The 14,193-nt window shown below is 35.6% G+C and overlaps 1 protein-coding gene across 1 annotated transcript in view; it reads left to right on the forward strand.

The window, feature by feature from the left end:
* CDH5 (cadherin 5) overlaps window positions 1-11,376 on the forward strand; it is a 214,701-nt gene extending 203,325 nt beyond the window's left edge. Inside the window, exon 12 of the mRNA XM_053699617.1 lies at window positions 3,342-11,376. Coding sequence (XP_053555592.1) covers window positions 3,342-3,832 — 491 coding nt within the window. The 3' untranslated portion in view covers window positions 3,833-11,376. The remainder of the gene's footprint in view (window positions 1-3,341) is intronic.
* The last annotated feature ends 2,817 nt before the right edge of the window (window positions 11,377-14,193 follow it).

Raw genomic sequence — 14,193 nt, forward strand, 5'->3', positions numbered from 1 at the left:
CGATAGAGTACGATCAGGTTGATTGAGACCCCCCTGCTGGCGGCCGATTGGCCACTAGTCTGCAGGGGGCGGCGTTGCACCAGCAGCTCTTGTGAGCTGCTGGTGCAATGCTGAATACGGAGAGCGTATTGCTCTCCGTATTCAGCGAAGTCTGGCGGACGTGATCCTCACTGTCGTATCGCACAATGTATATACGTCGAATTGGGTAAAGGGGTTAAAGATGTATGTCTATATTAAATCCCCTTGCCTGCCTTTTTTTCTAACACCTGAGATCTCATATCTTTGAGCCTTTATAACTTTTGTGTGCAATATTTTTTTTTAATAATTTTTATTAGATGGTGTTATTATGAGTGGAAGTATACGTTGTAATGTATGTTTGATGTGTTTTGTGACACTTTTTAGTTTCGCAAAACAGTTAGCCAGATTCGAGTGTAAATGGCGATTGTGCTCATGCGATCGCATTTACTTTCAACTTGTAATACGAGCGGTAAGCTAGATGAGTGCAAACCCTCACAATATACCCCTTATCGCTCAGGTGCAATTAGATAGACAGATAAATAGATAATTTATTGATAATCAAGTAACGATAATTATTTTAGATTTTCAACAAGTTTTTACACTGCATTTCTATTCTTCTCTCATAAGTTTAACATTACATATTTAATTGTTGAATTTATTTTATACATTTTCTACAGACAGTTTTACATTGCAGCTAAATTGAATACAATTACATACTTTTTATTAGTAGTCATACAGAACTGAATTATGCTTTTTAGTGCCTATGATTATCCAATTAGTATATTTTAGAGTAGTCATTTTATTAAAATGCTCAAATGTATCTTTATGAGGTGACTTAATATGTTGCTAGAATCATAATTTGTCAAGTTATCAAGCATTTAAATTTGCTCCTAACAACAACTCAAAGTTTATTTTTTTTCTGTCATAATGGTGAGACGAATACAGAGTCACTTACTCATTAACATTTAACAAGGTCACTACGTTAAGGTACATAATACCCATATGCTAAATCACTTGAAAGTGATGCAGCATAACTGTAAAACACTGACAAGAGTATTTCACCTAAACATATTTTACCTCAAAAATTATGTTTTGCTTCTTTTCAGTTCACATCAGTAAGTGCTCTGTGAACAGTTATTCTTCAGCTACCGTCCAACTGCAGGTTGCAAAAAAAATAATAGCCAAACAGCATCAGCAGTGCTGAGGTTATGCTTTGCTTTACTGTGATCTCATGAGATTTCACTGAAATCTCACAAGATTTTATAGTAAACTTCCTGAAACTAGTAGATAAAGAACATGACTATATGTGCACATGACAGATGCACGCTCCCTTGCAATTCCTAGGACTAGAATCCTGATTGGCTGCCTAAACTCTCTTTACAATGGGATCTGGCTACTCTACTGAGAAATGGTTGAGATAAAACATCTTTCTTTTTTACATAGAAATGTTCAGGTGATATTTTCTAGTTAGTTTTTTACAGCTATGCTGCATCACTTTCAAGTGCTTCATCATTTGGATATCATGTCCCTTTAATAAAAAAGTAAGCTTGATTCTTCTGAAAAACAGATGTTATCCCCTATATGGAAATCTTCCATTTGTCCACTTGGATCCCAGACAAAAATGGGCAGGGCAGGGGAAGGTGGAGTCGCAGGTGTTTTGAGTCAGGAGGGCAGGGGTGTGGTTAGGCAGTTGTACGATGTGGCGTGCCTATAAGGACAACATTAGGAGTAGTTATTTTTTACCTATTTACCCTCCACAGCCCAATAGGGGTACTTAATAGAGGATTGGGGTGCTTTCCATCCCTTGTTCCCCCTCTAGAACTACCATTCCAGAGAGCAAGAAAACATATACTTACTAATACAATTTATTGGAAGTGGAGTGGTATTTAACACTCCCGCTCGAGCACTAACTCCGCTAGAAGTAAGCTTTTTGCGCACCATACAGATTATTATTAAACCATACAAATTATTAGAGGAGAACTGTTGCCAATTAGAGACAGATAAAAAATAATCTTGTACAATGATCAAGCAATTACTGTGTAGAATGTTGCAGGGTCTTCTATAGGATGCATTACACCCTTTCTGGTGGTAGTGGGGGAAAAACACAATTTTCACAAAACTTTGCAGGGACATCGCTGAATGTGGAGAGCAATACACTCTCCGTATTCAGCATTGCACCAGCAGCTCACAAGAGCTGCTGGTGCAACGCCGCACCCTACTCATTCGCGCCAGCAGGGAGTTGTCAATCAACCCGATCGTACTCGATCGGGTTGTATTGTGGCGATTCCTGTCCGCCTCTTCAGAGCAGGTGGGCAGGGTTATGGAGCAGCGGTCTTTAGACCGCTGCTCCATAATTTGTGTTTCTGGTGAGTCTGAAGACTCGCTAGAAACACAGGCCCACAAGCTCCCTATGGAGCTTGATAAATGGGCTTCATGGTATAGCAGAAGTTTTTGCTGCCATCTAGTGCTATTTTATATGTATAACATTGTTAAAATAATTTTTGCAAAATTAATGCCATAGTTCTCCAGACACATGCACACTCATGAGCCAATCTACCTGCGTTTCATCACGTAAGAAAACAAAGTAAATCTGATAATGGAAATTAAATGGAAGGCTTGTTTTTTTATGTTATCCTGAATTATGAAAGAATACTTTGGGGGTTTTATTTCCATTTAATTCATTGTATTACAAATCATTGCTTCCTTGTAGCCTAGTGGGGGTCTCTGGGAATATGAGGGTAGGGGGAGTTTGGGGGAAGCAACTTTGCCAGTGTCTAGGGCAACACAAAAATGAAATACACCTCTGACATCCATCCTTTTTTTTGTGTGTGTATGTTTAAGTGTGTCCTTTATTCTTAAATATAGATATAGAATCATAATTATTCATGGATCTGCAATTGAAAATCATTTGTAGTGTGGTCCCTCATTTGATCAAGTTGGACACAAATGGTTTAAACAAAGCAATTTGTACTTCCCAGAGCAGCTTCCAGCTTTTGTGCCACATTATAAATTATACTAACTTTATTCTACCCTGTAGCATATGCATGTGAATGAATTAATCTGTAATTTGGAACCACTTATAAATGTATTATGAATGTAATGATGACCAAAAGCTCATTAAAGAACAGGATAATTCAAATTGATTAATTTGGTGCTGTTTCTGCTCTATTGCAGCCTCTAGGTTTTACCAACAGCATACTTTGATAAATAGACATACATTATTTTACTTATACCATTGTCAGCCTAAGGATTATAATATTCATTTGCAGCTTCTAGGAAATATGGCGTCACTCCTGTCTCACAAATCTTTTTGCTTCTTCTAGTTGTCACCATACTGCTGATCCTAAAAAGAACACAGAAAACAAACACAAAGATTTTAAGCAAAAATGTGGCAGAGATTCATGAACAACTAGTCACATATGACGAAGAGGGAGGTGGAGAGATGGACACCAACAGTTACGATGTCTCAGTCCTGAATTCAGTGCGCAGAAATGTTAGTAGGCCCAGACCTGATATGGAACCTGGTCCTTGCATGTATGCACAGGTCCAGAAACCACACAGAAATGGAGATATGAACTTTGTTATTGAGGTGAAAAAAGATGAGGCGGACAATGATGGGGAGATGCTTCCATACGACACTCTTCATATATTTGGCTATGAAGGGTCAGAATCAATTGTAGAATCTCTAAGCTCATTGGACTCTGGATCTTCGGATTCTGATATAGATTATGATGTACTAAATGAGTGGGGTCCTAGATTTAAGATGCTTGCAGATCTGTATGGTTTGGAATCAATTGAGGGATTTACATATTAATGCAATAACTCATGCCTATACTAAGTGCCAAAGAACTAATATTATCCAACATAATCACATTCCCTAAAATTCTTTTTACATTTTGTTAAAGTCTATTTAGATTATTTTCTAAAAACTTTTTTTATTTTTAAACAAATGCAGCTTTCATACTATAACTCCCATTCCAATCCATTAGAAATTTTGTGTGAGAACCTTGTGTTTTGCTTCTTTGTAAGCCATTGCCATTCAGAAGGACTGGTATATACAATATAACATTCAAATCTGGTGAACACATGGCAATCTATAAGAAACAGGCTTTTTGTTGGCTTTAATAAGGACTGTCCTCAGACCTTTACGTCTAAATGGGAAGGACAACATGTTAAGTAATGTATTTATTCTTGATGACTGTCTAATCAGCTCCATTAATTTATAAATAAAATTTCCAGCTAGGTAACCTGTGCACACACGTTCAGTGCTTGCAGGGCAGCAATTGTTGACTGTAGTTATAAGTGCTCAAGCACTTGCTTGTGCAGCCCAACCCCTTGCTTTCTCAGAACCAGTTGCATGAGAGCAGGGCTTGACAATCATCCAAAATAAATCACTGTGGGATGATTTAACCCTGCAACCTTTGAGGTTGTGGAGGGGTTAGTAATTTTGCAGTATTAGAGTGTGCATCTTAAGGGATTTAAAGTTGCATATCCAGCTTGATTAAATGGATCCCAATGTAAATGAAGTTTATTCAAAAAAGCATTAATATCTATTTATGTTTGAAATTCAAAAACTTACAATAATTTGGTGTAATTTAAGAATTTACATTTTCTAAATGTCCAAGCATGTGACCAAAATCAGAAAGTAATAGTTTAATGATTGTGCACAAGTCTGTCGTTTAAAAGTGTGATTTAAGCAAAATATTTAATATATCGGGATACAATCTGTTTACACGTGAAATGAACATGCACAAAAGCTTTAACATTGAAAGGCATTATTTAAATAACCAAGAAATGCCATTCACAACAAGCCTCAACTTGTTGTCAAGAGGCTTTAGAGAAGCCCAAAAATATTGCAGAGATCTGTTTGAATAGTATTTTTGGATGGATTGGAACACTGTTGTCTATTTCTCTGAGTGCAAAACAATGGTGAATTTAACATAGTGAGAAGCCACTGGAAAACTACAAAAAAACTCAGTTTTCAAATAGATTGACCTTGATTTTGAAAAACCATGCAAAATAATTTGCATTATTTTACTAATGCATTGGAACAAAAACCTATTTGCTAGATTATGAGTGGAGCGCAATATGTGCGCTTCACTCCAAGTGTGGCGCAATGCGAACACGACCCTGCGTTCGCATTGCTGAAAATTAAATGCTTACGAAATGGGAGCCTTGTTTTTATACGATCAGACACGGCAAACCACCTAGTGCAGCACAGGGGGGAAATCGTGCAGCGTTAAGCAGCAATAAATATATATGTATATTCTTTTATAGATATATATTTATGTGTTTATATGATAGGTGGTTAATTACGCTAAGCACAAAGTGAAAGTGAAACCGCAAGCTTGCGGTCACATTAACCAGCCACTGGCAAATTTTCCCCTTTACGGGCGCACGTTAAGAAAGCGCTCCTCTCATAATCTGGCCCTTTATAATTAACCTCTCTCCTTGTTCCACACTGAGCAAAGGAAGTGTAAAAAAGGAGTTGCCTTACTAAAGTATGGCTGGTGATATCTATGAGAATTGGGGTTGAAGGAATAGTGATTGGAGGTGTATAGCATCTCTCTAGAATTGCCACTGCGTCAAATTTATGTATGTATGCCACTCCTAACTAGCTGATATGTGTTTAACCCCCTTTTTACTTTTAAAGTGAATGTCAATTTTGATGAATTAGTGTCCGGTTTTTAATAACCTTTTTAAAAACAAGGGCACTTTAATTCATAAAAATTGACATTTCACTAGTGTTCTTCAAAAACTTACCTTTTAATCCTGGCAGCTGCTCCAGCAATTCCCCCGGCCGTCGGAAGCCTCTGAGACGTCAGAAATGACTAATCCGGCTTCCTCCAATCACGGCTTCCCCCCCGGAGGAATCTTGGCCTAATGCAACGCCGTGATTAGAGGAAGTCGGATTCGTCATTTTGGACCTGCGAAGACGGCTTGCGACGGGCGGAGGAAGTGCTGGAGCAGCTGCCAGGATTAAAAGGTAAGTTTTTGAAGAAAACAAGTGAAATGACAATTTTGATAAATTAAAGTGCCCTTGTTTTTAAATAGGATTAATAAAAACGGGCACTAATTCATCAAAATTGACCTTCACTTTAAGATGGAATGTTCTTTTAATTAATCTGAAGACCCACAATCTATAGATAATGCAACTTAATATATAATGACCAATACAAATATATATCATACACATAATTCTTTCAGACTAAGTTTCACGTAGACCTCTCTGAGCATCAACTTTTGATGTCTGTTCATATTTAATTATTTTGTATCCAGCAAAATAAACTTAAAATTAGGGTGACACTATTATGCATTTAGTACATGGCTTTTAATATATTATCCTACAAAAACTGTCTTTTGGTATGCTGGCTCATACAGTTATAGTCCTTGCTATATTACATTTTGGATAATGAAAAAGTCAATGTACTGTATATAACATTTCCGTTTAACTAAAAAAAAATGTACTATTACACCTAGATGTATGGAATTGTCTTTCCAGTCTCTCAAATACTGGTTTTATTTCATGCAATTTAACAATGAGGTTTCATAATCTCTCCATTAGAATGTCATAACATAATAGAGAAATTTGAGAGACTGGCTTCTCCTAATTTGCGTTCATCTTCAGAAATCCTTAACTGTAATGGAAACACTTTTCTTATTGGGTTAGTATTTGCTTGCTGCAACAACTAAAAAAAAAGGTCTTTGCAATGTTTGAGTTTATATTCTAAAACTTAAAATGCTATAATTATTTTTCAGTATGTATGGTGTATATAGTCATAAATACATATCATTTTTTTTATTGTTTTTTACTTTAATTCCTGTTTTAGTGTTTTTTAATTGTATTTTTTTTTTATTATTATTTCAAGAATATTTTACTTTTTATTATTACAAAGGTAATTTAAGATATGTCTCCAAAATATTAAAATGGATTCTAAAATACATAAACAAACAAAAACATACACACTTGGGCATGTTTACCGATGCATGCAAAACAGATCATGTGCATTTAAATGCTGGAACAAACATTTTGTCTCATTTTTGCATCTGTTGTATTCTTTACATACTGTACTAATTTGTCCATCCTCAGGGATATGTGTGTGTAGTATTACTTGAAACTATCTAACTTCTGATAACCAAATGTCTGTGATATTTATGGGTGCTGCAAAAATTGAAAACATTTAAACAGGAATTTTTTAACATTTGTAGTTGTGTAACAAATTGGAATAATATAAAAATAAATATATTCAAATGTTACCTGCATCTGAATAGTGATAAAATAATCACACAACATTAATACCAGTAATAAAACCACACTCAGTTAGCTTTATCTAATACAGTTTGATCAAGTAGGACATTACATTTTTTCAAATTAGTTTTTTTTAACATAGGGATAACTAACATTTACATGATGTTGTCAGAATATTTTGATCTTTAATTGAATTAATTTGTAATCAGTATATTTGAAAATTATTTACTAATATCATTCTTCATTTAGTTTTTGTTATATTATAAAGTTTAATGTTATGCTTTAAAGGGACAGTCTACACCAGAATTTGTATTGTTTTAAAAGATAGATAATCCCTTTATTACCCATTCCCCAGTTTTGCATAACCAACACAGTTATATTAATGTACTTTTAACCTCTGTGATTATCTTGTATCTAAGCCTCTGCAAACTGCCCCTTTATTTCAGTTCTTTTGACAGACTTGCAGTTTAGCCAATCAGTGCCTGCTCCCAGATAACTTTACGTGCACGAGCACAGTGTTATCTATACGAAACACATGAACTAACACCCTCTAGTGGTGAAAAACTGTTAAATGCATTCTGAAAAGAGGTGGCCTTCAAGGTCTAAGAAATTAGCATATGAACCTCCTAGGTTAAGCTTTCAACTAAGAATACCAAGAGAACAAAGCAAAATTGGTGATAAAAGTAAATTGGAAAAGTGTTTAAAATGACATGCTCTATCTGAATCATGAAAGTTTATTTTGGCCTAGACTGTCCCTTTAAGTTTCTTGTTTTAACATAATCCATGTCAATAATTCTCAATCATTTTGTATTAATTACAGTGTTGTTTTAAATGTATTTGAAATGAGATATTTTTGTGGCTTTTTAAAAGATTTGTATTAAAATTATGAAAAAAAATGCGTATCGTTGGTTATTGAATACGTTTCTAATATTATCATTTTTGCTGTGTTCATAAGGAAGTTACATAAAATAATAATTATATCTTTATTAACTTATGTATTTATTAGTTTGTCTTTTTTTAATTACTCCATTGTTAATATTTGATTATGATTTTATCAAAACATTTTCAAATGAAAATTAATGTTATGGCATTTAACTAATAAACTAACTATCAAAATCCCAAAAGTTCTTGCAAGAAACATTTAACCTTTACATCACTAGGCCAATGCTTACCCTTCCAAAACCAGAACAATCAAGCAGAAAACACTTTTCAAATAAGTCTAGAGGTAACAATAGTTCAGCTCCTCATCTGTTTTTTGTTTTATAGATGACTAATTCCAAAAAGTGCTAAATGCTTCAAATGTCACACTCTTCTATCACATGCTGGGAGTCAAATGTTTTAATACTAGTTGGTTAAAAAAATTAACCAAGAAATGCCATTCACAACAGGCCTCAACTTGTTTTTAAGAGGCTTTAGAGAAGCCCAAAAATATTTCAGAAATCTGATTGAATAGTATTTTTGGTTGGGTGGGAACACTGCTGTCTAATTCTCTAAGTGCAAAACAATGTTGAATTTCACATAGTGAGAAGCCACTGGAAAACTACAAAATAACTCAGTTTTCAAATGGATTGGAATGGCCTTGATTTTAAAAAACCCTACAAAATAATTTGCATTGTTTTACTAATGTATTGGAATAAAACCCTATGCGCTAGATTATGAGTGGAGCGCAATATCACTATGTGTAGCGCAGCGTTGGGCAGCAATAAATAAATATGCTTATATACATATATTTATGTGTTTATATGTGTGCATACAAATAAAGACATACTTATATATGTATATAAGCTTATACATATATATTTATAGAGAAAACACAGTCACATATTGACCTCCATGTAAAGGGACTTTAGGTGCCTTTCTTTTTTCAAACAGCCCACATCCCCTCACTTTGTTAAACTCACCAGAATAAAAAAACTCTAAAACAAATTCCTTAGCGTTGCTCTGTAGTTTAACCTATATCTTAACTCATTTATTCTTCTCCCTTCTATTAGACTATATCACATTATCAGAAAATCAGCAACTGTAAAACAGAATACATAGAATCACCAAATGTTTAGCTGAAAAATTAAGCAATGCTACCCCACTCTCACATTCTCCTCTTCAAGCACCTTCAGTCGTATACTCACTTGTCTATTTAAGTCCACTCTTCAACCATGGACCTAATGTAAGGTTACTACTTGGAACTTTGTATATTATTGGAGATTGTGCCCTCTTGAGCAAAGGCTCAAGATAAAGAGAATATTTCTGAGCCACCTGCTCCATTCCTTAGTGTCTTAGTGTGGGTAATTATTGCCCCTTACCCTCATTTGGAAGATATCGAATGGTTAAAACCAACTGACCACACTCCATGACATATTTAATTCCCATTTAAACTAAAGACAGCTATTGTGAAGAATAAAGGTTGAGTCAAAAACTGCTCTAGGACCATGGCCACAGTGTTTGGTAACGCAACCAAAATAGTATTTCTAAATCATTGCCTGATATTCTGCCTGGCTTGTCTAATAGACCACTACTTAGTCTCTTGCTTTGTTTGACTAAGTCTTTATTTCTGGCATTTGTACCTTGTCTTTAAATGATTTAATATTGTCTGACATTTAGGTCAGCACTCAGGATTTTCACAGTTGAAATGTATCAAGCACAGAACTTCTGCAGCATTTGAAAGCATAAGACTTCTGGTTACAGCTTGGAAACTAGTCATTGTGTCATTGCAGCTTTGCTACTCATGTAAATTACAGAACAAGACCTTATATCTCTGTAGTTCTGCTACTTGATTCTATAGTAGTACAGGAAAAGACCTCTAGGATCTACTCTCTACTATCTATTTCTTCATTTTATCAACTCATAACCACATCCAAGCTCACTCACCTAATATCTTTACTAGAACTGATGTTCTAAGGTACCATGCTTTGCTTGTATCTGCTGTCTGTTGTTTTCTACAGTGCTTTGTTGTCCCCTCCCTTTTGCTAACTAACCTTTAATTTTGTGTTAAGACTGATCTGAAAACTTTAATAGCTATAACCTGACAAGAAAATACCGGCTCTGAATATTGGCAATAAGTCTGATATTCCCATTACATTACTTAATACTATGCTTGAAAGACTACAATATTCTTTGTTAAAATATAGGCATATTACAGCATTCCAGATTATGAAAAGATCCTCAATCTCAACTAGGGTACAAGAATCCAGTTATACATTTTTATCTAGGTGGTACCTCACCCCTAGTAGACTGACACACATATATAAGACAACCTCTGGGAAGTGTTGGAGGGAGTGCAGGGGTGAAGGCACACAAATATATCTGGTGGGACTGCCCCAGACTGGATCAGTTCTGGACAGAGATACTTAACTACATCAGAGTAGCGACAGGGGGAGCATTGCAGAATAGCCCCATGACACTACTGTTTCTTTCACTGCCTCACCTTGAGAGTAAGGCACATAACGCTTTAAGATTAGTCATGCTGAATGGGGCAAAGATGTTGATCCAGAAGGACTGGAAAAATAAAGCAATGCCAACAGTGGAGGAGTGGAGAAAGCAGGTAGATAACCTATTACATCTGGAAAGGTTCCACCACATGCAGAACGGCACATTAGACACTCACGAGATTATGCTGATGCAATGGAAGGAATGTCAAACATGCTAGAGGCTGAGGGATAACTAGGACAAGGACACAATACAGTAGGGGTTTGGCATTGCAGACCCTCGGGGAGGTGGAGGTGAAGGGGGAGAGCCATGCTGTGTTTATTTAGCTATGTTTATGATTTATCAGCAGAAGGAAGTTGCACTGAACTTGTCCAGGTTCTTCTTTTGTAAAATTACTGTATGTTGTTACTACATTTGTGAGGAGCATTGTTTGTTGCACTATTCACCCAAAGACATGGATTGTACAGGATCAGTTAGAGAACAAAAAGAAAAACTGACACCACAGATGGACATTTGGTGATAGTTGAGAAAGAACTCTGTTATGTGAGGCACAGTGTGCCGACAATTCAATTGTTTCATGTAAAAAGAAAACTTTGGAAAATGTGTTATATATTTGTATAATACTCAATAAAATTCTTTAAAAAATATATATATATATATAGGCATATTAAAACAAATTAAAGTAACCGTGCCATCTGTGTCTTTTATACATAGGCAAACAAGGTCACCAAAGTATTTAACAACTGAAGGAATATGCTTTCCAAACAAAATTTTCTTCCCCACTCTAAATTACCTTAATTGTGTAGGTCCTTAAAAGATTCTTTTGTCTGCATATATCTGAGACAACAATCTGTGTCTCACAACAGGTGCAATACTGGCCCAGACAAAAGCAACAGTCCAAATTACTAACAATGCATGACCCTAACTTGTGTATATTAAGAGTCCAGGAAGTGATAGTTGGCTTGGTATGCTACCCAGAACATATCTTGTTAAGTTGCTTAATTTAATTTAGAGTGCCAATAATTCTGGTAATGATCTGCAGCTAGTGAACTCACTTAAGGCTGGGTCTCCTAAATGTGAGTTTTTTTATAGGGAAGAGGATATAGGTAGGGTTTCCATATTGATGCTTTAAAAGAGGGACCTTATGAAAAATATATGTAAGGATTCAAATAATAGAAGATTTTCAAGCCCTTTCTTTAAAAGGGCACTGACAAATGTATTTTAAAGCAGCAATATGGCATTCCTGATCATGTGAAACTACTGTTTCATTTACCGCGGTTTCACTTATCCACAGTTGACCACAATCCAAAAATTTGTAACTTAAATTGTGTGCTGTTCTGAGTAACGTGATAAAATCTTGGGTGGTTCTGTCTTTTTTACAGTGTATCTTCACTGTATACTCTACCCAGCCACTATTCACTTAGTAGCCGTCTCGGTTATCAGATCACGGTATTGCAGTGCTTGTGTTAAAGTAATCCTTATTTTCCATAATTCACATAACTTTTATTATCATAATTGTTTTATTTTATTATTAGTTATTGTTAACGGTTTCAGACATCCACTGGGGGCTTGGAACCTATCCCTGTCCGATACAGGGGTTCTACTGTAGTTTCAATGAACAAAATGAGTCTGTTATACAACATTACAGATAGCCAGTACCCAGGTAACTTAATAGGGGCAGTCAACAGTCAATGGACCTAAAACACTGCTGTACCAAAGCAAGACCTTAACTAAATCCACCACTAAATCATAAGATCTAAATTAAACAACCAGTAGTCCAAGCAACCCCTAAACCAGTGTTTTCTAACCTAATGTAGCTATCTTAAGGCTTTTTATCTGGCCCACCACATCCATATATAATGTTTGCAGAACTTTGACCACATGCTGCCACAAGCTGTTTACATGCAACAGATAGTTGTTTGAATTTATAGTCAAACTTTTTAAATGAGGATCTTACACCAGTCCTCCATTTAACCACATTAAAATGCACAAAGCATTCAACAATATAAATCATATATTTTATTTACGTGGAAGCACAGTATATATTTTTTATTATAATAAATATTTTTGTTATGTATTCACATTTGTCGAAGAAGAAAAAAAATTAATGTGGCCACGGTGAATAAGGCTGCTCTAAAATAACCCTCCAACACACAGTTTTCTTCAACTCTTACAGTCTTGTTGCAACCACCACATTTAAAAGGGCATAAAAAACTCTTCTAAATTTATGTCATTTAAGGTTTCAAGTTTAAGCTTTATTTTTTAAAAATCCTGTCAAAGGATCTCTTGCACAGTGTTTGAAAATATTAGTCACTGTATTTTTTTTAGGTGTGTGTCACTCACTATCAATGGACAAAGTAGTAAGAGTTCTGCTTATCAACCACTGACCAATAAGGTGTTTAGCTGCACTTCTCATTAGCTTCAAAAATACCTTTTTTAATGCAAAAAACTGAATTTATACTTACCTATAAATTTCTTTCTTTCGGGATGAGGAGAGTCCATAGGTGTCTATAACATGTGGGATATACTTCCCGCCACCAAGTGGAGGTCAAGAACCCTCACAAGAGCATTCAATCCCTCCCAACTTCACTCCCTCTTCAGTTAACATATAGTCGAGCAGAGGAGAGAGGTAGAATAAAATGGAAGGAAAGACCGAAAGCAGGGTTAAGAGGTGCAAATAAGAACAGAAATCCTTAGATACAACAAAAAATAAGGTGGGTCCTATGGACTCTCCTCATCCCGAAATAAATACATTTATCAGTAAGTATAAAATTCTGTTTTCTTTCGTAAGAGTCAGAGAGTCCATAGGTGTCCATACCATGTGGGATACAATACCCAAGCTGAGAGTCCATGTTAAGGACGGGTGGGACAAAGAAAGGGCAGTTCCTATTTGCTGGACACTGCGTCCTGAAGGACTTTCCTGCCAAGAGCAGCTTCTGAAAAAGCATAAACATCAAAACGGTAAAATTTTGAAAAGGTATGAAGAGATGACCAAGTTGACACATTGCAAATCTGTTCCAAGGAGGCCTCATTCTTAAAGGTCCAAGAGGTAGATAAAGATCTAGTAAAATGTGCAGAAACTCTTTTTGGAGGTGGTTTCCCACAACCAAATAAGCTTTACTTATTGTCTGCTTCAGCCAATATGCTAAAGTCACAGCCATAGCCTTTTGACCATTTCTGTTACCTAAAAAGTGGACAAATAAGCTAGAGGTTTGTCTAAAATCTTCAGTAGCCTGAAGATAATATTTTAAGGCTCTAACAACATCCAAATTGTGTAGAAGGATTTTGACATAGACAAGGAACAACAATTTCCTGGTAAATGTTCTCAGAAGATACAACCTTTGGAAGAAAATATTATTTCGTTCTATCAACTTTTTTATCCTGATGAAAAAACAAGCAAAAATGGGATAAGAAGAAAGGGCTGAGAGTTCAGAAACTCGTCTAGCTGAAGAGATGGCTAGAAGAAAAAGAACCTCCCAAGACAACAATTCTAGGTCCAAACT

The sequence above is a fragment of the Bombina bombina genome, chromosome 1, assembly GCF_027579735.1.
Source record: "Bombina bombina isolate aBomBom1 chromosome 1, aBomBom1.pri, whole genome shotgun sequence".
Lineage (NCBI taxonomy): Eukaryota > Metazoa > Chordata > Amphibia > Anura > Bombinatoridae > Bombina > Bombina bombina.